This window comes from Felis catus, chromosome X (assembly GCF_018350175.1).
Source record: "Felis catus isolate Fca126 chromosome X, F.catus_Fca126_mat1.0, whole genome shotgun sequence".
NCBI lineage: Eukaryota > Metazoa > Chordata > Mammalia > Carnivora > Felidae > Felis > Felis catus.
This window is the reverse complement of record NC_058386.1, coordinates 110,854,987-110,880,920: the sequence shown is the minus strand read 5'-3', so window position 1 is coordinate 110,880,920 and position 25,934 is coordinate 110,854,987. Positions and strand designations below refer to the sequence as shown.

Here is a 25,934-nt window from a genome sequence, read left to right as displayed (position 1 = left end):
CATGGGGGCTGCACGGAGCCCATAGCACTGGGGACAAAGTGGAGAAAGGCGGTCAATAAGACGTGTCTCAGAGGTAGAATCAATTAGCTTTGGGTACTCACGGGATGGATGGATGTGTGTGTGTGTGTGTGTGTGTGTGTGTGTGTGTGTGTGTGTTTAAGGAAGAAGGGGGGGGAATCAAGCGTGACTGCCCGACAAGTGCAAAGAGAGATGAGCTGACCCTCTGTAAGAGTCTCCGGTCTCCTCAAGGGGCGGCAGGAGGGGAGGGGAGGGAAGAGGAAGGACAGGTCCTAGGCAGCAGGAAGAAATCTGGAGCGCGGATTAGGAAGAAACTCAGAAACTCCGGAGGCCAGGTGGCAGTAAGGAGGCTCCGCCCCCGGCTCCGGTCCCGCCCCCGGCTCCACCTCTTCTCCCTCTTCCCACCCACCCCCAACCGCAGCTCATCCTCGAGGGCGGAGAGAGGTGGCATTTGAGTCCTCCGGTATCCCAGCAGGCAGTGCAGCTTAGAGACGCTGACAAAGGACCGGAGGAGCAGTCGCAGCTGCTTTCCGAGGAGCCGGTGTTGCCGAGGTGAGTCCCCCCCCCCCCCGTCCCGTCACCCACTTCCTCCGACTTCGGGAAGACGTGGAAGTTACGTTGGCGCGAGACCCCGCGCAAAGAATGAGCCGTACCCAACCCCCGGGCTTGGCTCTGCGACTGACGGCGGGGCTCCGCGGCGCCGGGATGCGGGTGGGAGGTGGGTGCGGGCAGACGGAGTCCTTTCTGCCCCTTCTCTGACTGTCAGCTGCCCGGACGCCCGCGGATCCCGGCTCCGGGGTCGGTCCGGCCCGTGTGTGCCTTTTTCGTGCCCGGGCGGAGGCAGCAGGCTCGGGATCCTCCCGGTGCCTGCCCGGCAGAGTTCGGTTGCCCCGGGGATGCGACTCCAGGGACAACTCTTTGGCGGATGTTTCGAGGAGGACTGCGGGAGGGAGGTTGACTCCCCATTCGGGGTGACACCGACCTCGCCCTAACTCCTCCTTCCCCCCACCCAGTCGGTCCCCCCCCCGGCGAGCAACTGGAAGGAAATCGATGGGGCCGGAGCGAGGCGTCCCGGGATGGCCGGAGGGAGGTGAAAGTGGGGTGGCGAGGCAGGGAGGGAGAGCGAACGCCTTCGTGGAATAGTGACGGGGGGGCGGTAGTGGAAGGGGTACGTGGCCTGCATCCTTCCCCTTTCCTGGACCTCCGCACGGATCCTGATGGTTGCACCAGCTGCTCGGCTGTAAACAGGCTCACATGACCGGTTTCACATGGAGCCGGCCGGTGTGGGACGAAGGCTGGAAAGGCTGGGCCCCAGTCAGGTGGAGCTGAAGTCCTAGAACGGACCGTTTGATACTCCCTCTCCTGCCCTCCAGCCCTTAATCAATGTTCTGCGGTTTCGAAGTAACTGACATCTGCCCTCTCCGGACTGAAGTTGCATTTCTGCCCGAGTAGAGTCTAAGAGACCTCACAGCGGGGAGCGAGAGGGCAAATAAGAAAAACGGTCCCGATTGTTGACCTCTGAGGGGAATCAGAGATGGACGCAGACCTGGAAAATGGGATCCTTTGGATCTTGCCTAAAAAGCAGCCCTGTTCTATCGGAATGCATTGCGTTCTTAATGTGAATTCCAGACAGAAGGGGAAAAGTCTACTTTTTCAGCCAGGGCACACCTGGAATTTAATACATTCTTGATGATGAAAACCGTGTCCACATTTCCTTTAAGTGCTTGGAAATCTGCCTGTAAAATGCTATATACAGGATACTGACCAGGGAGTGAACACCAACTTTTAGATTACATACATATTTGATAGAAAGCAGTGGGAAGTTTGGAAAACAGGAAACGGGGCCAAAATGTGCCTTTCAAGTTGTTCACGTGTACATACCCAAACGGCATACAAGATCAAACTAGTTTCTGAAGCATTTCTAGAGCTCTCAAAAATACGAGGTTTACTCAAATACCAGGATGTTGGAAAATCTGGAGTTTCTCACATCAGTAAGGGGTAGTGGTGATAGATTCCCTTTACACGTAATATGTAATTGGATGTAATGGACAACATTCAGTGCAAAGTTACCCCCTTGTAGGCAAAGACAGAAAACAGAACAGGTAGCTTATAAAAGAATGCATGTTTCTCTCCTTGAATTGTTCATGCACATTTTCTTCCCCAATTTTTAATTTTTTTCTCCTGAAGTTTTGACATTTAAGTCTAGTTTCTGAAAACGAGAAACTACAAGAAAAGCTTCCCCATCCTCTAATAGCCCAATAAAGTAAGTAATCTGTTACTCTTCGTTTTCTGTTTTTAAAACGTTTAAGATGGAAAATAGAGGAATTTTAAATGTTGTCTAAAATCTACACGAACCGATTATCCATCCGTGTTGCTCTGAATCTTGTTTTGCCACCTTGTAGTGTTCTGGAAAAGCTTGCCCTACAATAAACAGATGAAGTGATTTGCTCTTTGAGGCCCTCTGTTTCCTCATCTATAGTATGAAAGTTTTGTTTTAATCTCCAGGGTGCCTGATTGCTCTCAACTTCCATAAAACAGTGCAGTTTTTGATCGGGAACTATTCTTGGACAAAATAAGTTGGTCAAATAAGCCAAGATATTGATATCAGCTGGAAAACATACGGTACATAATGAGAGGTATCCAGAGTCCTAGTAGAAATAGGAATTGTGCTCAAATTCTCATTAGGTAAATTAGCCGTGTGGGTTGTCCCTCTCACCTCTCCATCAGGAAATGGAAGATTTAGCCTCAGCTAAATCCTGCCTCCAAAGTTAGAAATAACAGGTACACCCGACTTTCTTGACCTTCCGGGCATCGTACAAAGTGACTCTTTCATTCATTCCAGCTTCTTCCTGAATTAAGTGGACTGTGTGATCAGTGATGAAGTTAGGATGAAAAGAAGGCTCTAGCAGGGTCTCACCTCGTCCGTGCCTTGGTTGGTTCGATCACCGGAACCGATGCCTATTTTCAGCTTTTCAGCGCTTGAAATTTAATTTTGCCAGCACATCCAGAAATTGTCAGTCAGTCTCAAGGATTGGATTCACACTAACCAAACTCACGAAAGATTTTTATGTTACTATGAATGCCAGGTTACTGACTTCCAGTGAGAAGTCGAACTGCCCAGCTGACCGGAAGACTCGTGTGGAAGCCAGGGCACCGTTTGTTTTTGCCACTGGAAACACAGACCTTGCGCTCCACCTCCCCTTTGGCTAGGGACCCCGTGGAACACTTCTTTCAGGAAACGCCTAGTGAGTGGTTGATCCCTCCGGCAAGGCTGCAGCTTTTATCTAAAAACCATTTCAGTCACACCTTTGTATGGATATAGCCTCGGCACCTGATTGAATCTGGGCCACCCGTAAAAGATCTCTAAACTCTGTTTCCTCTCCATTCCTACTGCCTTCATCTGGGCCCTCGTCTCTTCATGTCACATTCAAGCGTTGTTTGTATTTTCAAGCGTTGTTTGTATTTTCCTGTAACTACTCCGGAGTTGGGAGCCGTGCTGGCCCCGGCGGCGGCAACCGGTGCTCCTGCTTGAGATCTTATCCAGGCAGTTCTCTGCTCCAAACCCGTCTGAGCATCTTCTCATCGCCTGCAGCGTGGTTCTCCAAGCGCCGCCTGCGTCAGACTCATCCGGAGGGCTTGTGAAAGCGCAGGTGACCGGGCCCCACCTCCAGAGCTTCTGGGTCAGTAGGTCTAGCTTGGGACCCAAGAATTTGCCTTGTTAACGAGATCCCGGGTGAAGCTGCTGCCGGTCCAGTACCACATGTTGACAACCACGGGCATCCAGGATCAAGTCTACACCCCCGAACGTGGCTTACAGGATTTTTCACCATCCCTTGCCACTCCCCCATACATGCTATTTTTTAACCACACGCAGTGCCAGAGCTTCATCTTAAGAGTCCCTTTCGTGCTTCGACACATGTTCTTCCGGGAACTCACCCCCCTCTCCACTCCCACTGCAAACTCCTATTTAAGGCACACCGTCACTTTCTTTAGGCCCCTAGAGCTTTTTAATCCACCGGCATTTTAACGCGGTCACATGATACCCTAATTACTATGTATATCTGGGTTTTGTGCTAGACGGAGTTTTTCGAGGGCGGAGACCATGTTTCCATCCTTGCTCCACCTTCCCTAGCACAGTGCCTAGCGTATAATAAGTGCTCAGTTAATGGTCCCTGAATGACTTTGTGACTCTAAAACGTCGGAGAGTGCCGTAGGTAGCAACATAGGTATTTCATATAACGAAGTAATTAATGTGGATTCATAGGGATTTCGCTTTGAGAATTGCACATACATCTCGAAATAACGGAAGATCTTGAGATCTTGTAAAACAAAGGTTGGAAATAACTAGTTTAAGAAAAATGTGTTTCTTTAAAAAAATGTGTATTCATTTTCGAGAGAGCGTGAGCAGGGGAGGGGCAGGGGTGGGGGGACAGGGGAGCTGAAGTGGGGTCTTGGCCGACAGCAGCGAGCCCCATGCGGGGCTTGAACTCGCGAACCACGAGACCATGACCTGAGCCGAAGTCGGACGCTCAACCGACTGAGCCACCCAGGCGCCCCTAAGAAAAATATTTTTAGGGGCGCCTGGGTGGCTCAGTCGGTTGAGCGTCCGACTTCGGCTCAGGTCATGATCTCACGGTCCGTGAGTTCAAGCCCCGCGTCGGGCTCTGTGCTGACAGCTCAGAGCCTGGAGCCTGTTTCAGATTCTGTGTCTCCCTCTCTCTCTGATCCTCCCCTGTTCATGCTCTGTCTCCCTCTGTCTCAAAAATAAGTAAACGTTAAAAAAAAATTAAAAAAAAAAAAAAGAAAAATATTTTTAAAAAGATGCTACTGGAGGGCATCTTTATTTTTTTTTTAATCTTAAAACATACACTACTCAGCTTTCACAGTGTATAGACTGCTGTGAAGTCTTTTACTTCGGTAAGACCTCAAAGTACGTGGCAAACCTAGAAAATGTGTAAAAACCAAATGGCCTAATATTTGTACAATGAACCATTTAACCTATGGTGAACAGCAGAACAGTGCCTGTGAAACACCTGACTTCAGGAATGTACCAGCCCTTAAAAATCCTAACAGACAGCACTGGAAATTTAAAGAGGAAGAGAGCCGAGTCGATGAAATGGGAAGGAAGAAGCGGTTTTAACACTGGCGAGACTAGAGCAAAAGAACTCACTGCTCTTAACTGTTTAGTATTTAGCCGGCCACTGGCAGGCCTGCACCAAATATGGCAGAAGGAGATAGTTCCTGTGCCCAGATAAAAGGGAGCGGGCCCAGGGGTGGAGCCAGAACCCTGATCAGAGTAAACACGAGAGCCGGAGAGGGGGGGTCCGTAGCCGGTACATGGAGCCAAGCAGACGGGTCACTTCACTTGTTTCTGGGAAGTCTGCTTCAGGTTATCCTTAACCGTTTCAAACCTCAACCCACTTTCTGCACAAGAATCCCCAAGGGCCACTTACTCCATTTGATTTTCTCGCAGCCTCCCGTGTCCCCCCAAAAAAGGGGGGGGGGGTGCAAATGACACTATGCCTTTAAAGTGGTTTCTGTTCGCAATCTCCATTTGGAGTCTGTAGTGGGCAACGGTTAGGAAATTCCCACTTCTCTCCGAGTCTTCTCTTTTCCTTCTGGTCAATCGAAAGGGAGGAAAGCAGAAAAAAATAAAAAAAAATCACACTGTGGGGGGTGCCGGTCTCCCTGGACTGATAGTGGAGAGTGTGTGAGGACTTTATGTGTTTAGACTTTTGTGTGAGTGTGTGTGTGTGTGTGTGTGTGAGAGAGAGAGAGACAGAGAGGGAGGGAGAGAGAGAGTAGTTTACAAACTGGTCACAAGGTGGTGTACAGGCATCGGATTTTCTTTCAGATTTTCATTCATGGTTGTATCCCTGTGCCTTTGTACAGAGGGAAAGGACAAGGCCGTTCCTGCATCGCCAGCTGCCAGCTGCACTGTCTCCCCGTAAGGCTGGGGCTCTTCGGGAACCTAGGCGGCCACTGAGGAGCCAGGGCTGATGACAAGGGAGAGGGGCAGGAGAGCGGGCGGGAGGTGTGGGGAGAGACAGCTGGGAGCGCGTGTTCTCTGTTCTCTCACCTGAACCCCTGGCAAGCAGCCACCACAGATTTACTGCTCCCTTAACTGGGATCCTTTCCCTGTCTTTTATGGACAGAGTGTGCTCAGCTGTGAGGTACCGGAATGTTCCTTGATGGGGGAGACTGTTATCAGTAGACGCCGTAGGCAAAGCTGCTAAGTGCCCGAGGTTGGGTCCATGTAGGATGCCCCCAAACCCAAGCCGACAAAAAACCCACGGAAACACAATATGGCGTTATGCTTGAAGTCTGGGCCGTCAGAAGTAATCCACACAAAGCCAATGTCAGGATATGCCACGAATACAGTAAGTACAGTAAAAGATCACGTGACAAAATCAGTGAGCTCTGTATAGATCAGGGACGTAGAGGGGAGACCACAAAGGGGAAATGTGAAGTAGGCTTTGAAGAATGCAGAACATTTTGGTGTCCAGAGAGGAAGAATAAAATAAACCTTGGGTACGGTACCCATGCCCTAGTGAATAGCTACTGACAGCCGTAACTGTTCTTTCATAACCCGGAAAAGAAAGCGTGCTCAACTTAGTAAGTGAAATCGGCTCTCGGTTTCTTTGTAAAACTGAAGAGGAAACACACACACATCAGGACTTGAATTTGGGATCCTCCTTTTGAGAGCTCTTCTCTCCTGGAAAAGCAGGGAGGTTTTGTAGAGAGGAGGGCACGTGTGACAGGGAGCGCACCGGAGGCAGGACTTTGGGAATGAGACCCAGAGGAGATGGTTACTGTACAGGGAAGTGTGGGTCTGGAGACCAGAGATTCGCCACCAGTACCCTGTGCAACCTCGGGTAAGTCCCTTAACTCTCCTGGGCGTGCTCTCCTCTTGGGTCAAATGAGAAGGGCTGAGAGCTAACATTCTTTGACTTGGTGTGTCTTTGATTTGGGGAAAGTGACCTCCTCAACCGATCTGTAGTGAGGCTTTACCGGCTTTAGTATATCATCTCTCCCCAGAATTTTTGCACTTTATCATTTTGCGATATGGACAGAAGCAAAGAGAAGGCGTTAGTCTCTGGAAAACCATCAGTTAGAGGCAGGTGTTAGGCTTCATTATGTTTGTTGGCAAAGTCTCTAACGTTGCCCTTGGTGACCTGGTGCTAATTCCTCTCCCGTTTCCATCGGTTGGAGTTCGGGAGGCAATTTATATCTTAGCCAAGGTACGTGCGAAATGGGAACGGGGCTACAAAAAAGAAATAATAAAGTGCTAAAGCCGGCGAAACACTTCTTTCTTTAATGGTGACTGGGGGATGGACAGCCTATTCATAATTCATGGGAAAAGGTGTACGTATCCAACTCGTAGAGAGAAAGCTTCGAAACGAGAAGGATAAGAATTCTGAGCCATTACGGAGAGCTAGCAAAACTTGCACTCCGACGTATGCCAGTGAACCTCCCCCTAGGGTTAGAAGCAAGAGTTTAGTGCTTGTTCTGTGTGGTTAACTCTGACTTCCCAGTCAGATTTATAAAGCGTGTCCTACTCCTGTGTAACAGAACATTGCACGTTTTCCTCAGGTTGCCAGCCATCTTAAACCTTTGTTTTTCTCACTGTGATGTGTTTCTGTTGCATACACAATCATTTTAGGGGCGCCTGGATGGCTCGGTCGGTTGAGCGTCCGACTTCGGCTCGGGTCACGATCTCGCGGTCTGTGAGTTCGAGCCCCGCATCGGGCTCTGTGCTGACAGCTCGGAGCCTGGAGCCTGTTTCAGATTCTGTGTCTCCCTCTCTCTCTGCCCCTCCCCCGCTCATGCTCTGTCTCTGTCAAAAAATAAACATTGAAAAAAATTAAAAAAAATTATTTTAAAGAATTGCAGTCGTTGTATTTAACAGGTGAGGGCTTTCAGCGTTGTTAAAGGATCATGAATTGGAAAATGCAATTAATGGAGATTTGTCACACATTGTTTCTAAATTCCTTCTTGAGTTTCAACACTGGCACCTTTTCCGAATTAGGCCCTGGTAGAGTGGTTGTTTAATGCGAGTTTTAATTTAATTTAATATAACTTAATCTAATTTTCTTTTATTTATTTTTTATTTTAGGGAGAGAGTGAGCACACTCAGGGCGGAGGGAGGAAGGGACCGAGAGAGAGAGAGAGAGAGAGAGACAGAGACAGAGAGAGAGAGAGAGAGACAGAGAAAGAGAGAGAGAGACAGAGAGAGAGAGAGAGACAGAGAGAAGGAGAATGAGAATGAATGACTCTCAGGCAGGTTCCATGCTCAGTGCAGAGCCTGATGTGGGGCTCAGCCCCACAACCCCGGGATCGTGACCTGAGCTGAAATCAAGAGTCGAATGCTTAACCGACTGAGCCACCCAGGCGCCCCCTCAAATTTTTGTTTTAAACTTTTGAATAGGTATTCAAGGGTTCAGAATTCAAAAGGTACAAAAAGTCATCCAGAGAAAACCTCCCCTCCAACCCTATCCCCAGCCACTCAGTTTGTCTCTCCAGGGGCCGCCCTGGCTATCCTCCCACAGATACTTGACCCATGGCCAGGAAATGTCCCTCTACCACACAAGCGGCAGCATAGTCTATACTCCGCATCGTGCCTTGCTTTCCCCACCTAACACTACCCTTGAAGATCAGTCCATATCCACACTACACAAAGAGCTTTCTCCTCTTGTTTTAAAAAGTTTTTTTTAATGTTTATTTATTTTTGAGAGACAGAGCGCGAGCAGGGGAGGGGCAGAGAGAGAGGGAGACGCAGAATCCGAAGCGGGCTCCGGGCTCCGAGCTGTCCGCACAGAACCTGACGTGGGGCTCGATCGAACTCAGGGACCGTGAGATCACGACCTGAGCCGACGTTGGACACTTACCCGACTGAGCCACCCAGGCGCCCCAAGAGCTGCCTCTTGACAGACGCCTCGTATCCCAATGATTGGCTGTATCATACTTTATTTTATGACTCCCCTATTAAGGGACAGTTGGGCTGTTTCCAGTCTTTTACTATTGACGACAGCTAGCCCTTATTGAGTGTTGGGCTTTGTTCTGTGTGCTTCACATAAATTATTTAATCCTCAGTACTGAGGATTAAAAAACCTCCACATGCATAATGTCACACAAGAGGAATATTTATGGTGGATAAATTCCTAGAAGCAGAGTCTCTAGCACCAAGGACATGTGCGTTCATTTCTTACCAGCTATAGTCAGTGAGCCAGTTTATAGCCCTGTCAGCAATGTTAAGAGCGTGCCTGGTTGCTTCCACCATGTGCTATCAAACTTTTTAAAAAATATTTTTTAAATGTTTACTTATTTATTTTATTTTATTTTATTTATTTTTTTTTTTAAATTTTTTTTTTCAACGTTTATTTATTTTTGGGACAGAGAGAGACAGAGCATGAACGGGGGAGGGGCGGAGAGTGAGGGAGACACAGAATCGGAAACAGGCTCCAGGCTCCGAGCCATCAGCCCAGAGCCCGACGCGGGGCTCGAACTCCGGGACCGCGAGATCGTGACCTGGCTGAAGTCGGACGCTTAACCGACTGCGCCACCCAGGCGCCCCTACTTATTTATTTTAAAAGAAAGAGCGAGAGAGCATGTACGCACGAGCGGGGGAGGGGCGGAGAGAGGGAGAGAGGATCCCAAGCAGGCTCTGCCGTGCCAGCAGCGTGGGATCGAGCCCCGCATCGGGGATCGTGAGATCGGGACCTGAGCCGAAATCAAGAGTCAGATGCTTAACTGACTGAGCTACCCAGGCACCCCTCAAACTTTTTGATTTTTGCCAATCTGACAAGTAATAACGTGTTTCAGTATAGCTTTAGTTTGTATTTCTCTTGTGAGTGAAGTTACATGGCCTTTGGTAAGTTTAAAAACAATTTGTATCTTTCTTTCTTTCTTTCTTTCTTTCTTTCTTTCTTTCGAGAGGGCTCAAGTAAGTGAGGGGCAGAGAGAGAAAAGAGAGAGACACAGAAGCAGGGCTCACCCAAAGTGGGGCTTGTGTTCACCTGATGTGGGACTCGAACTCCTGAATTATGAGATCATGACCTGAGCTGAAATCAGATGCTTAACAGACTGAGCCACCCAGCACCCAGTATGTCAGTTTCTATAAAATATTGTAGCATTTGCTCATTTTTATAGAGTGCTTTTTCCTAGTGATTTATATTTCCTCTACATACAGTAGGGGAGTTAGACATGGCCTGTGATTGAAAATGTTCTTTTGGCTTTGCTTAAAAGTTTTCTTGTCTTGCAGTGTTTTAAGAGTTTTTATATAGTTGAATTTATCAATATATTTTGGTTTCTGGTTGTTAGAAAGCCTCAGATTATATAAAAAAAAAATGACCCATGGTTTCTGGTGTTTTATGGTTTTATTTTTCTACATTTAAAACTTGGATCCATTTGGAATTTACCCTAATAAAATTTTAGAATTTTCCAAGGTGTTAGGAATAAATTCAACTATTTTCCTCCCCCTAGTTGGATTCCTGGTTTTACCAACATTTATCGACTAACCTATTTTCCATAAATCAGAGGCCATCCCACCTTTTACCATCAGCAAAATTCTCATCCTAACATAGTTTCAGAATGAGATGTTGAATATCATTTAGTGAGGGCAAACTTGTTTGTTCTGTTTCTAATAGCCAAGCTTACTAAGCAAGTAATAGAGCTAATTATTTTCTGTCAAAAACAATATGCCAGACTTCTGAGAGCACATTATCCAAATGGACACGTGTATGGCTCTTAGCAGACAGAAAAGTCGTGAAAGAAAAGACAGAAAGTCGTGGCAAATAAAAACTCAAAATTAGAATGATTTCAGCAGATGTTCTTCAGAATGATCTTACTTTTATTGTATTACAACGGACAGTTTGGTAGAGTGGAGACGCCGGACTGAGGGCAGGAGGCCTGCTGACTTTATTGTCTCTGTCTAGTCTCTTCCTCATTTAATAACCCCAGCAAACACTTAGAACATTGCCTGGGCTACAGTAAGTGCTAAAAGCATTGCATGTATTAATTAATTCAGTATATGTAATTAATAAAAAGTTTGTAATCTGTTATGAATTATACACATATTAAATGTTATTACTAATAGAAATGTCAATAGGCCCTTTCAGCTTGGTCAAAAAAACCCCAAACCCAAAACCACCCCACAGCTGTCATGAGCTACATGTGTGCCACAGAGTATAAGGATAAGTCAAATGATGATCCAGGAAAGCTTGGAGATTATGACCTTCCCAATGTTGTCCCTCACCTCCGCATTTCTGTGACTTGGCATAGGCCGTTCCCTCGGTCAGAGAGCCTTTCCTACCTGTGGCCCCCACCCTCCCCCCAGACACAGAAGTATATATCTTTGTTTTCTTTAGGAACTACCTCAAATGTCGTCCCTTGGTCCCTCTTCCAGGAAGACTAACTCAGGTAGTCTTGTAAATGCCTAGCACTTTTATATAGAGTGGTGTGCCTCATGACAGGGGTAGATTAAATATTGTTCCATCAGTTAGACTCGAGTCTTTTGAGGTCAGGGCCCTCTGTGCATCTCTGCACAGCCCCTGACATAGTTGCTGGCTTATAACAGGTGTTCAACTGAAAGGAAAGAATAAAAACGTGTATCCATGATTACACACTATCTTCCTTGATGAAAGTTAGAAAGGCCTCAGGCAGAATCAGCACACAGGCCCCTGATAGCTGGTAAAACCAAACAGCTTAATCTTCTGTTCTATTTCTCTTTGACTGTGTGGGAACCTGAACGCAAAGTATTAAGTGGTGTATGGCCTATTTTAAAGGTATGCTCTACCGAGCGAAAAATCAGACATTTCCTGTGATCGCGTCGTTCCAGCTTCTGCATTTTCAAAAGCCACATTCTTAGGATGGTAGCTAAGTCGGAACGTTGTTGATTAAAATTAGCCCGAGAAACAAACACAGAGACATCACACACACCAGACCGTCAGACTTCTGCCAGCCACAACTATTCAGAACATACTCGAGAACCCCAGAAGGAATCCAAAAGGTCTCTAAGTTGGAAGCAAATAGTTCTCACGAAGCCTGTGTACTTGACGTAGGAGGGGAGGCACAGTGCCACTTGCATGCCACAGCCTATTTACTGACTTTGAATTTTCATAGAAGACTCCCAAGGACTCCTTAACAAGTCTGGATATTCAGCTTCCTTTCAAGACATTTTTGCTTGTCTTGGGTTTTCGGTAGAAAAAAGATGAAAAGAACTCTTCCACCCATGCGGCCAGAAAGCACTAACTAAAGCATGGTTGAAATGAGTGTGAAAGTAAGTCTCATGTTTTTCTCCCACAAATCACGGAAACGTCCTTTGTTTTATACTTTTTAGTCTTTAAGAAGTCTGGTTAGCTCACATAAAGTCAGTTGTGACAATACTTGATTTATTCTTTTTTAGAGAGGTTTGTTTATTTTATTTTATTTTTTTAATTTTTTTTTCAATGTTTGTTTTATTTCTGGGACAGAGAGAGACAGAGCATGAATGGGGGAAGGGCAGAGGGAGAGGGAGACACAGAATCGGAAACAGGCTCCAGGCTCCGAGCCATCAGCCCAGAGCCCGACGCGGGGCTCGAACTCACAGACCGCGAGATCGTGACCTGGCTGAAGTCGGACGCTTAACCGACTGCGCCACCCAGGCGCCCCAAGAAGTTTGTTTATTTAAGAGGGAGTGCGAGCAGGGGAGGGGCAGAGAGAGAGGGAGAAAAAGAGAGAAAGAGAGAGGGAGGGAGAATTTCAGACAGGCTCCATGCTGAGCGTGGAGCCTGACATGGGGTTCAGTCCCACAACCCTGGGATCGTGACCTGAGCCAAAATCCAGGGTCGGATGCTCAACCGACCGAGCCACTCAGGCGCCCCTGATTTATTCCGCTTCTTAAGAAATCCGAGGTTTTAAAAGAGTGCTGTCCGTGATCGCACCTCTTTGAAAGAGGGTGATTAATTTGAGGTAGAAACACTTCTTTATTCTAGCATTTATGTAACTTATCATAGGTTGAAATCTTGAATGTGAAGGAGTGTGTGTAAATTTCTTTGCATAGTTTGGTACTAACCGTATAAGTAGGCCAAGAGGAAAAGTCAAAAGGTATCTTTAAAATGATTTGGGGACCTATTTTAATGCAAGCTGAACATGCTTTTTTGTGGAGGGACAACAAATGAAAACAGGTATCATTCGATTTCCTTCTCTCTTCTTCTCTTTCTAGATTGCCAAAATGCTTTGGAGTTTTTAACTAACTGACTTAAGAAAAGTCCAAAATAGATTTGAGACTGTAAAAACAGAAGCTGCAGCAAGGGGGATTCAGTGCCAATGCATCAACAAAAAAGACAGCCAGAGTTAGTGGAAGGAAATCTTCCTGTTTTTGTGTTTCCCACGGAGCTAATATTTTATGCAGATGACCAGTCAACACATAAGCAAGTGTTGACTCTGTATAATCCCTATGAGTTTGCCTTAAAGTTCAAAGGTGAGTCTCCCAGGTCTATTTCATGGAGTTTTAACTAGTCCCTACTAATTTTTTACTTGTAGAAACTAATTTTTAAAAAACACTAATGGCCATTGTGACTTTTTCTTTCAGTTTTGTGTACTACTCCAAATAAGTATGTTGTCGTCGATGCTGCAGGTGCAGTAAAGCCTCAGTGTTGTGTGGATATGTAAGTCGAAATCACTTCCCGGTAACATGTTTTAAGTGTGTTCATATTTATGTGTTTAACTTGAAAAGGCTCTCGTCCTGAAGCCGTTCCCACACAGGCATTTGATATATTTTGAATTTCTGCTGGAAGTTTTAGTCTCAAAATTCTTAAGACGTCCCTAAGATTCCAAATGGGTTGACCCAATACTTAATAGTATTTCATGGTGTTGGAGCTGATATGTGTGTTAATACTTCCACGAACATTTCCTCATTGTTGTGCTTTTAGTCAGAGCAGGGTCATTTATGAAGGTAAACTTCTGACTTATTCTTTTAAATTTCTCTAGCTGTAATAGGGAATTTAGCTTTCTTCGGAACATCCTATTATAGCGGCATTTGGGAAACGAATAACACTACGTTCACAGAACGATGGTAATGTGAGTTCATCTGAAATGATTCAGCTAATAAGCCTGGAAGTTAATCTATACACACAGGAAGGAAGTGTGTGACTGCTCATCTGTAAAAGGTTATCTGAGCTCTTCCAGATAATTTCGTCTTAGGGTGTCAGATAAACGATTATTTGTTCAAGCTGTTCATATTTAATTTTCACTTTGGAGCCAGTGGTGACCAGATGGATCCATTGACCGGCTCTTTTTTAAAAAAAATTTTTTTAATGTTTTATTTATTTTTGACAGAGAGGGAGAGAGAGCATGAGAGGGGGAGGGGCAGAGAGAGAGGGAGACACAGAATCGGAAGCAGGCTCCAGGCTCCGAGCTGTCAGCCCAGAGCCCGACGCGGGGCTCGAACTCGTGAACCACGAGATCGTGACCTGAGCTGAAGTCGGACGCTCAACCGACTGAGCCACCCAGGCGCCCCGCCATTGACCAGCTCTTAATTTAAGCTACCGAGTAAACCATATTTGTTTAAATCTTCCATGAGAATGAGAAGCACACGTGTTTTTTGTCCGAACACATTTTCATCCTCTCCTGTCCGTAAGATGATATATCTTTAGAGGACGTGTTTTCACAGGTTTCTTTTGATTTTCATGCAATACACAATAAGCAAGGACTACTCCAAAGAAATGTAGTCTCTTGCCAAATAAATGTGTTATCTTTGACCTAATCGGTTTGTGTTCTCTATTAACAACGAAGCAAAATAAATGGAATTGCAGATAACTCTCATAAAAATTGAAGTGCTTTAGACTCTTTTCAGAGGAACACGGAAGTGCGTTGTCAGCCTTCTGGTTAGCCTTCTGGTTGACAGTGGTCATACTGGGTTATTTACTTATTCAATTGCTTGTTTTTACCTGTGTGCATAGACTTGCAATTCTGAGTCTACGTGAGGTTTGTTACGTGAATGATAAGTGTCAGTAGAAGTCGATGAGACTTTTGTGAGGAAGAAACCATCTTACATATGTCCTATTTAGTAACTTTTGCTGCCCACAGACATCAAGGGGAAAAAAATGCCATTGCTAAAAGGAATTTTCTTTACCTATGTTTTCTTTTACTTCAGACTTTAAAAACATTTTTTACATTTGCTTATTTATTTTGAGAGAGAGAGCGAGCAAGTGGGGTGGGGGCAGAGAGAAGGGAGAGAGAGAATCTCAAGCAGCCTTTTCAGCGCAGAGCCGGATGCGGGGCTCGAACTCACAAACTGTGAGGTCACGACCTGAGCTGAAATCAAGAGACCGATGCTTAACCAACTGAGCCACCCAGGCACCCCACTTAAGAGTTTTATTCTATGTTGCAGAGTATGTGTTCTCATCAGAGATTTTATTAAAACATTTTTTTTAAAGTTTATTCATTTTGAGAGAGTGAGATTGCACAGCATGAGCGGGGGAGGGGCAGAGAGAGAGGGAGAGAGGGAATCCCAAGCAGGCTCTGCGCTGTCAGCGCACAGAGCCCGACACAGGGCTCAGTCTCATGAACTGTGAGATCATGACCTGAGCCAAAATCCAGAGTTGGACCCTTAACCGACTGAGCCACCCAGGCGCCCTGTGTTTTCATCGAGTATTTTAGAACCACCCATTTCCTTTTGGTCTATGCTGTGATTTTGTTTTAACATCATTAGCCAATTTCTGTATTTGAGTATTTGGGTATAAGTCAGTTAATGTTCTCTTGTATGAAATCTCTGGCTGAATTCCGTTTGACAGGCCCCCAGAAACCTAAACAGCATTTATTTTTTAATGTTTTCAGTGTGATTCGTCATAGAGACGTTCGATCCTGTCACTATGGTGTAACGGACAAATTCCGTCTCCAAGTTTCCGAGCAAAGCCAGAGGAAGGCTTTAGGAAGGAAAGAGGTTGTGGCTACTCTTCTCCCGTCTGCAAAAGAACAACAAAAGGAAGAAGAGGAAAAAAGGATAAAGGAACATTTAACTGAAAGTTTATTTTTTGAGCAGTCCTTTCAACCAGGTAGTCTTGGTTTGCTTTGAAAGCCCTTTGGAGGTCTTATGCATGTCTAACTTGAAAACAGGGAGCTAAGAATCATTACTAGAAAAATGATCTGCCCCCTTAAACCTAATTAACTACTTCCAAACCGAACTTAGAGATCTGGTACCCTAACGGCGAGCAAGAGGCCTCGAGCTAGCCTTGAAACAGGGAGAAAGCGTCTCGGCAGCAGCCGAGCCGTCAGGACAGGGTTGCCATGGCCTTTTACATGTGTGTGGCCTGAGAATGCAGCTACCGCGCTCGATGGGGCTAGCGCAATTTGGCAGTTATGTACTTTTGTTTCTGTGACTTTCCCGTATCCTTTCTCATTTAATTAGTTCGAAGAAGGAGAGAGATTGTGTTTGGCAATAGGCCAAGCTTGGTGCACCGTTCATATTATTTTGAAAAAAAAAAAAAAATCTCATTAAAGTTGAAGTTAATTAAACTAAGTAGATTATAATATCCCCTGTGGGCTATTAATTGAATCCCTCTCCATTCCTCATTTCCTTCCAGCTTAGATATTCAGAAGCGTTATGATATATTCTTTCAGCATTGACACTATCCTCATATTCAACTCTTTGGACGTCAGTCCTCCTCCCTCTTAACTTCTCATTATCTTCTTCCAACCCTATTATAAGAGGGGGAAGATAAAATTTTCCATAGAAAAACATGGAAACTTTTTGATAGTGATAGATGAATGTGATAGCAGCTGTCCTTGAAACTGCAACATTATCTACGAGGAATTAAAAACAAATCTGCTTGTCATTACATTAATTCACAGATCCCTATCAGTTTGTTCATCCTAGAGTGTTTATTCGGATACCACAGGGAGTAATGCCTCTTTGATTTACTGTAGGCAAGAGTCTTCTCTGTCCATGCAGGCAGTGCCCAGATTTTCTGCTGTACCGAGACCAGGGACTAGGTAGCAGCCAGTAGATAGCTTTCTTCTCAGCAACTGTCATGGACGGACAGGACCAGATTTTCAGCTTTTGAAGCTGAAAGAGAACCTCCGGTAAATGTCGCTTTGATCTCCGATCAGTATCGCGAAGTTGACTTATAAATATTTATGAAATGCAAGATTCCCCCTGTAAAATGCCTTCTGTAGAATAAGAAGAGTCATATAATGAGTATTTGTTTTGTGATGTTAAATTCATAAATGCATAATTGGCTCATTTCTGTTTTTAACAGACCAGTTTATTTTATTAAAAAACATTTTTTTTTTTTGGTGTTTATTTATTTTTTGGGGAGAGAGAAAGACCAGAGCACAAGCAGAGGAGGGGCAGAGAGAGAGGGAGGCACAGAATGCAGAGCAGGCTCCAGGCTCTGAGCTGTCAACACAGAGCCCGACATGAGGCTTGAACTCACAGACCGTGAGATCATGACCTGAGCCGAAGTCAGGCGCTCAACCGACTGAGCCACCCAGGTCCCCAACAGACCAGTTTGATAGCCAAAAAACATAGGGGTTAAAAGTTCAGTTTTATCTATCTGTCTCTCTCTCTCTCTCTCTCTCTGTCTGTCTGTCTATCGATAGATAGGTATTTCCTTTAGTTTAAAATTTATTACAGTTCTGGTGAAAATCCTCCTAAAAGGTTAAGTAATTACAGCGTGTATTAATTGAGCATTTTATTCTTATTTTACTTTGACAGTGATCCTTTGGTATCTGAAGTGTATTAGGAAATTCTTCTAATTGTGAAATCAAAGTCGGTGAATGAATGAGGTGATTTCTGTTTTGAAAACGAAACAAACAAAACCTCCCTAAGCCAGCCGTGTCGGGAAGCTGAAGGAAGGCCAGCGCCTTACTTGTCTCACTGACCGTCACGTCCTCGGCACCTAGCACAGTGCCCGGCACAGGGTAGTTACACAGGAAGTGTGTACGTGGCCTTCACTAGGGGGCCTGGCCTTCTCATCTGGCAGGGTCTGTTGGCTTGGTTTTCTTTGTCTTACAAGGTTTCCATGGCTCTCGCCAGTCCTCAGAGCAAAGGGGACACCGCAGTGGAGCCCCATAGGAAGTCCCGACCGAGCTGTCCGGTTAGCAAGTAGTTACCCCAGTGTTTCCAACGTGGCAGGAAACCAAGTAAAGCTTTCTCCTCTAATAGAGTATAAGGGTGACTGATGGAGTCTGTGTTGACAAAGTAGTATTTGTCGCTTCTCCCGTTTATTAAATTCATAGTAAATTATGTCTGGGTTTCCAGTATGTAGAATTCGACACTTTTTCATTGAGTTTCTCTAAACCGAAGTGTTGAAACGAATCGAGATTGTTTGGGGGGAGGTTTTGAACTGTCCTTATTTTTGCACATCTTTGGCTCAGAAAGATGTCTATTAGACAGATTACAAGGGCAACAACGTTGTGAGCCTCCGCGAACCGGCCAGAAAATGGTCAAAGGCTAGATCATGAAAGATTTGGGTTTTATAAATGTATTGAAAGGCAGTAAAAATGAGAAATGTCTTCTCGAGTTGATTGTACTAGAAAAGACATAGCAGTAACAAATTCAGAAAGGAAGACAGCACCTACAGTCCCACACACTTCGCAGATCTGCTTATGTAAGTGTTCCGTGTTACTTTCCAGACCTCGTCTATGTGCGTGAATACACTCATACATACATTTTTTTCATTTAACAGAAATTTAAGAGAAACCCACCAAGCATACTTTCACAAACGACCACAGCCCAGGTTTATTAGGAAGATGTTTTGAAAAGATGCAGCTGAACCTTAGTGAGTCTGTCTTAATGATATTACTAATGAACTGCCCTGTCTATGCAGTGTTTGAGTCCGTGCCCTCTGGCTTAGGAAAATTACAGTCGTCATTACTGTTTGTAACAGTGAAAGACTGAAAACGACCTAAAAGTCCATCGATTGGGGATCGATTAAATTATGAGCGTTCATGAGATGGGATGCCAGGCAGGCATTTGTTTACAAGGATCTGATGGAATGATAGATGGTTATACATTGACCTACTAAGAGGCTCAAATATATTTCTGAGAGGAAAAAACAGTTATAGAACACTGTGTATATTATGGTCTCATTTATGTTAAAAAAAAGTTTTTACATGTTTATATGGGTATTTATAAAATCCAAAAGGATCTATATCAAGCCTTAACCGTGTTCCCTCTGGGGAGATGGGACCGGTCAGGAAACTGTTTTCTCCATCTCTGTAAAACCTTTGCAACAATCTTGTAGTTTCAGCAAAAAAGCAATTTCCCTTTTGAAAGATTTCAAGCATCTATGCAAATGTCTTTGGAATTTTTCTAAATACTAAAAGTTCCTTGAGATGATCTTCATTGTGGGTTTGTAGCCAGCAGTGTAGTTTTCACAAACAAATGTTTTCCTTGAAAGCCTATCTCTGCAGCAGATACAAAGATATTTCATTTATTAACTAACATAAGACTTGTTTTTCGGCATTTATGCTATGGTTTCATCTCAAGCAGGAATCACTACAAAATCTGAATTTGTTTTCACCTGTGTGGCTTTGGCAAGGCTCCATTAAACTTCATGCAACAGCTAAGGTGTTAATAATTTAGAAAAGCTGCATTTAATAATAAAATGAGCAGCGTTATTTCATTAATAAAACACCAGATTGTGTTGCTGTTGGCTGTTCCTTTTAATGAAAGAAGGGCGGTGCGAAAAGCTACATGACAGAATGTACTGTTACTGGGTTTCTTAAAAATATGGCCATGAATATTGTACACATACAGCCAGAACTGTCGAATAGCAGGCCTGATCGTGTTTTGTTTTGTTTTTTTAATTTTATTTGATCGTGGTAAGAACACTTAACACGGGATCTGCCCTACTCACACATTTTTAAGTGCACGATACAGTAGCGTTAACTATAGGCACAATGTTGTACGGCAGATCTCTAGAACTTACTCATTTTACTTTATGCCCATGATTAGCGTCTCCCATTTTAAACACACACCCCCCAGTCCCTGGCAACCACCGTCCTACTCTCCGATTCTGAGTTCGGCTCTTTTAGACACTTCACGTGAGTGGAATCATGCAGTATTTGTCCTTCTGTGACTGGTTTATTTCATTTAGCGGGATACTTGCCAGATACTGCTTTTGCTTTCTTCTTGGCTGTAAATGGGGTAGAGCAGAGGACAAGAATCTTCACGGGTAGCTTTAAAACACTCAAGTAGTGCCTTTCTGCTGCTTTAAACATTTTCAAAAACGGTAGCAGGATGCTACAGTTATTAGGACCACACTTGTCTGGAGACCTACCTAAGATGCTCTCAGAAGGCAGTGCGCTCCAAAATGGAGTAGACACCAGAAATACATTGGGGTGAAACTGATTAGGGCGAGGTTGGGGGCGGGGTAAGAATGGTGACCTTTCGGCAGGAGCTCGCTCCCTCATAATGCCACTTCACCACTCTATTCTGTAATGGCCCAGCAGTTATGGGCTTCCAGATAAGTCCAGCAGATAGGTCCCCATGGAATGGAAATGTTGGGGAAAGAGAGAAGTCAGACAGAACCAGAATCCTGGAGAGTGGTGGGCAGTTTATGTGAACCAACTTTGGTCTTAAGTCCTTTTCAAACAAGCAGGCTCGGGGATTTTTGTCTTTTTACAGAAAACAGAACTGTCTCTTCAGGACCTAGTTTACTAACTGTCTTCCTGGGAGTGGTGTGCATTGCGGCTTTGATGCTTCCTACGCTGGGGGATGTGGAATCGCTGGTGCCTCTCTACCTCCACTTAAGTGTGAATCAAAAATTAGTGGCTGCTTATATCTTAGGTAAGTGTTTGGAGGATGCATTTGGGTCCTATGTGTGGGCTCAGAGGTGGCGGTGGTGCTGACACCTGTTTAATTTTTTTTTTTTTTTTTTTTAGAAAAACAGGTAAGATTGCTTCAAAAGCATGTGTTGAGGTGTTGAGGTAACGTGCACTTGAAGATTTAATTTTTGGCTTTCACTGAGTTCTTTTTTTTTTGAAGGTCATTTATTTAAGTAATCTCCACACCCAACGTGGGGCTCGAACTCATGACCCCAAGATCAGGAGTCGCCCGCTCTTGTGACTGAGCCAGCCAGGTGCCCCTACAATTAGTTCTTTGTAGCCTATTGATCTAGCACCTAATATTGTATTCAGTTATCTTCATTTTGCTGACTTTCAATGGTATAAGACACGGAAAAGATGTAAAATGCATGTATTCCACGATCCAGCATTTCTACTTCTAGGAATTGATTGTAGGGAATCACCTCGACGTAGTGCATACAGTGACCTAGGTGAACACTGCGGCCTTGTCGAACCTCGTGAGTCTTTCTCTTTAAGCCCGTTCCCATATTTCCTGTTAAATTATTCTTTCAGCCATCCTAGCTTGAAATCTTATAATTACCTTAACTGAACAGTTACTCGGTACCTGCCATGTGTCGGGGATCAGGGTTCTGGTGACGACAGACCCTGTCTTCGTAGTCCCCTGGCACCTCTTCTGAGACGCCAAGTCTTCAGTATTCTTTCAGTATTCCTTGGAATGCTCTTCTTTTTTTTTTTTTAATTTTTAAAAAAATTTTTTAGAGAGCACAGGTGAGCAGCGGGTAGGGCAGGGGGAGAGAGAGAGAATCCTAAGCAGACTCCATGCTCAGCATGGAACCCGGTGCGGGGCTCGATCCTACAGCCCTGGGATCGTGACCTGAGCTGAAATCAAGAGTCAGATGGACGCTCAGCCGACTGAGCCACCCAGGCGCCCCCTTGTCTCTCTTTTTTTTTAATTGAAAAATTGTCTTCTGAATATGACACCCCGCCTTCTGTCTGTGTCCCTTCTCTTCCTATTCTCCCCCCGCCCCCCACACACCCTTGCCCTTTATTTTCTCCCAAATGCCCCATCACATTGCTGTTACATCGATTTCCCTTCTGGTCTGGTTTTACGGCCACCACTCCCTACCGAGGAGCCTTCAGTGGTTCCCCGAGTCCATAGGAAGAAGTAGGAGTCCGCAGTTCGGCATCTAAGGCTCTCCGCACTCTGTGACTTCTCTGAGCTAATCTTGTCTAGCTGGTTCCCTGGATACATCCTGGATCGGAGCCTGTTGGATTATTTATTGATTCCCCGAAAAGCTCATTCTGAGAGTCCGCTCGACCTCCTCGTGCTCGCTCTTGCACCTTTTCTGACTGCCCTGGGCCTACGCAATTATTCTCCTTCGCTGCACTTTATCACTCACTTTTTTTCCTTATGCCACTTACTTAGGACTGAGCATATTCTTCCGTTGTTACATGTTTACGGTTTTACGTACGGAGTCTCTTCAAAAGAGACAGGCCAAACAGGAATACTATGCTTCTGCCTCTTTGTGGTCCTAGAGCCCCGGGATGGGCTCGGAATGTGTTTGTCGATGAAGTTGGCGGGCTTTACTGATACTTGAAAATGCCGTGTCTGCTGTTGTGGCTGATGTGACTGGATAAAGCGGGAGGTATTTTTGATGGTTAAAAAATCAGCTATGGCCAGACATTAGTGATTTAATTAAATCTGTCCAGTGACTGCCCATTGCTATAAATTGGATTTCTTCTGTATAATATCAACTGTTCACACTGACTTTGAATTCTTGGTAGAGTGCCTGTCCATGTGCTGTATTTTATTTGCTCATTGGGGCCTAAACAATTACTTATTGAATGGAAGATTATGTAAAATGCACGGCTTTAACTTTTCTTCAATTTTTTTTCTTTCAGGTCTTATCACAATGGCCATACTTAGAACATGAGCAAGGAATTCAGTTGACTTCTGAAGTAAATTTATCTTGCAAATATGAATGTGGACTGCCTTTTATCTCTTTCACTCCATTAACATGCTACAAACTATTGAGTGATTTACAATAATTGCAAATGTATAATTGCAAACGTATAATATATATTTTAAATTACTCTATAATTTTATTTGAAGGACTCTAGCACATTATGATACAGACAGCAAGGATGCCTCTGAATTACGCCTAGGAAATTATTTGAAAAAATTCTTTTTATATCTAAACCGATTATGCAAAAGACTTTAACCATCTGTTATTTTCTCATCTTTTTTTCTAATTTACTTTGATTAAGGTCGTATGTCCTTCACAGTTAAAGGCCTGAAAGAGCAAACTGACCAGCTTAAATGTAAAATGACATTTCCTAACTACAAACATCAATGTTCCTATGTAAATTATACCTTGTCCTCTCATTATAAACAGTTGCCATGGTGTTTCTAAAATAAGTTTCACGGTTAATGTGTGGAGGGCACCAAGAGAAAAAACATAAAGTGCTGAGGGATCATGCTTATCCTATCCTAGGATCTCACAGGAGACCAGACATATTTCATTCATCTGGTGAACTACAGCACAGGTTGTGGTCCAGACACAAAGCATGTGGGGGTTTTTGCAACCCTCAGAATTAGGGTGACTTCTCTATTTGGCCTAAGAATTCTAAAGGAAGGTAGGCATTTGTTTAGTTAATTGGTTCACCCTGCCTTTACCTCTGGATAATGCTTTCTGTTAACAGGAGGAAAAAAATCACTTTATCATTTCTTCCTAGCCCTTTGCCTGACTGTAAGCAACTAGCCCAGTCTGGGGTTACCAGATGCCGGGTGGTTTATATGGAGATGTTTTTCACCTTTAAACTCCAAGCCAAGTATACAAAATCCTTGATACGTGTCTATTTTATAACAGTCACGGAGCTATTTTTTAAGTTTGTATTTATTAAAACAACTTTACCAAAAAAAAAAAAAGCCCCTAAAGCACAACTATTTACATTTCTTTGTAGCGTCTCTGATCTTTAACCATATATATGCAATTTGAACTGTTCTTATCATAATAACTGATCTTTTGACTTAGGGTTTTTTTTTTTTTTTTAAGTTTATTTATTTATTGCGAGAGAGAGTGTGCACGCGAGCAGGGGAGGGGCAGAGAGGGAGAAAGAGAATCCGGAGCAGGCTCCGTGCTGTCAGCGCAGAGCCCAACGCGGGGCTCGAACCCACGAACTGTGAGATCATGACCTGAGCCGAAATCAAGAGTCGGACACTTAACCAGCTGAGCCACCCAGGCGCCCCTTGACTTAGGATTTTTATCTGAGAGCACAATGCCTTGAGTCTCTTGAAAATCATCTTTCAGATCTTTTTACAGAACAAACTTCTGCACCTGCTACTGTAGTATTCTCAAGGAACGTACATAAACACAAAATGTATGCCTGAGGTTGGTTTTTGCAGGAAATAGTACTTTGCTTCTAAAGTAAAAGCTACGTATACTCTTTCAGAGAAAATCTTCACTGTTTAACCATTTGGGGAAGATAAATCATTAAATGGATCATGTCTGGACATTGTGTAATGACTGAAAAGCACATAAATGTAATCTATTTTGAACTTTGTAAAAAAAATTATGTTTGGAGGCTATCCTTGTTTCTCTGTCCCTTTCAAGTCCTCTGTGTGTATGTGTGTGTGTGCACGTGTGTGCATCCGCGCATGCGTGCGTCTGTGTGCAAGCGCACACGTGTGTGTGAGATAACCCGTTGTAAAGGACAAAAATTACTTTTAAAAAATAAAAGAAAATGGAGACCTCCTGAGTTTCACATTGACTTCCACATTTTATTTGAGTTACCTCTGAGGAACTCAGTTTTAGTCTCCTGTTTCCTAAAGCTGTCTCCTATTCCCGCGAGTTAAATAGGAAAAAGAAGGAGTGAGATATGTGAGCTAAAATGTATTAAGTTTCTTAATTTGCCAAGGGAATTAATTTGTTTAGATTTTTTTAATAGATAAGAGTCACATGCTTCAAAAATCAACTATAAAAAGGTATACAGGGGCGTCTGGCTGGTTCAGTCAGTGGGGCATGTGACTCTTGATCTGGGGGTTGGGAGTTCCAGCCCCGCCTTGAGTATAGAGATTACTCAAAGGTGTACAGTAAAAAAATCACTAGTCGCCACCCCTGTCCATCCCATTCCTTGTCCCCTCACCTCCTTTCAAGTGACCACTGTTGTTTAAATATGCTTCCACCGTTTCTTTATCCAAATACATTTCTTGTGTGGCTTACAGCATAATTCACTTATGGTATTTTTACCATGTAAACCTTATCCTAGGGTAGTTGAATTTATGAATCTTTTATGGCTTCTGGATTTTGAATTGTAGAAAACCCCGGACCATTCCAAAGTGCCAAATCATGGATACACACACAAACACCAGTTTGAAGATCTAATGAGAATAATCCATTTAGAGTAACAAAAAAAACTTAAAAAACCCTAGGTTTAAACTTAAAAGTCCATAATCTTTTCTAAGGCAAACTAAAAGACACTCCTGGTAAAACCAAAACTAGAACAAGTAGAAAGACCTCTTTTTGTTCTTGGACATACAGTGTTGACATGAAAATTTCCCTTGTTTGTAAGTTACATAAATTTAACATGGTTCCAATAAGAATACCAAGAGGTTTTGGTATCTCTTTTTTTACCCAGACAAGTTGATTCTAGATTCATATGGAGAAGTAGGCACAGCTAGGACAACTTCTGAAAGAAGATTAATGGGAGAAATGCCGCCAGAAATTAAAACATTTCTATAACCCCCCATAATTCTAGCTGTGGCACTGGGCCATGAAGGGAGCAATCGAAAAGAATTGCAAGTACAGAAATAGACCCAAATACATCTAGGAATTTAGTATATGCTAGAAGTGTCATCCCCAAACAGAAAAATAACACACTGGTCAATAAATGGCCTGAAAACAACTGGATAGCTATCTAGAGAGAAACTGAAGTCGGAATGACGCATTCCACCAAGATAAACCAAATGGATCAAAAATTTGAATGTAAAAAAAAAAAAAAAACCATAAAGGTGCTAGATCACCATGTGGGGGAATTTATTCCTTTATCATCTCGGAAGGGGGTTATTTTTGAAGACTAAATCTGTAACCAATGTCTTTCGTAGGCAGCTTTCCTCCTCTCTTTAG

General features: G+C 44.0%; 2 protein-coding genes across 5 annotated transcripts in view; one reads left to right on the top strand and one right to left on the bottom strand.

Annotated features, from left to right (window-relative positions):
* The window catches only part of LOC101095724 (P2R1A-PPP2R2A-interacting phosphatase regulator 1-like), a 101,578-nt gene that overhangs the window by 1,275 nt on the left and 74,369 nt on the right, over positions 1-25,934 (bottom strand). Inside the window, exon 12 of one of the 3 annotated variants that reach the window (XM_045050339.1) lies at positions 16,474-17,166. The exons of the other annotated variants lie outside the window; for them this stretch is intronic. Coding sequence (XP_044906274.1) covers position 17,166 — 1 coding nt within the window. The 3' untranslated portion in view covers positions 16,474-17,165. Of the gene's footprint in view, positions 1-16,473; positions 17,167-25,934 lie in introns of those variants that run through there. 3 annotated transcript variants of the gene reach the window in all.
* MOSPD1 (motile sperm domain containing 1) lies at positions 434-24,573 on the top strand. 2 transcript variants are annotated; one of them, XM_019824341.3, is made up of 8 exons: positions 4,811-5,965; positions 6,174-6,398; positions 11,802-12,295; positions 13,220-13,477; positions 13,589-13,664; positions 15,835-16,052; positions 20,630-20,791; positions 22,711-24,573. In XM_019824341.3, exons 4-8 carry the CDS (start codon positions 13,324-13,326, stop codon positions 22,740-22,742), a joined length of 642 nt encoding a protein of 213 aa, XP_019679900.1. In that variant the 5' UTR covers positions 4,811-5,965; positions 6,174-6,398; positions 11,802-12,295; positions 13,220-13,323; the 3' UTR covers positions 22,743-24,573. The 2 variants fall into 2 exon arrangements, with proteins under 2 accessions (XP_011277783.1, XP_019679900.1); XM_011279481.4 differs by lacking the exons at positions 4,811-5,965; positions 6,174-6,398; positions 11,802-12,295 and adding an exon at positions 434-570.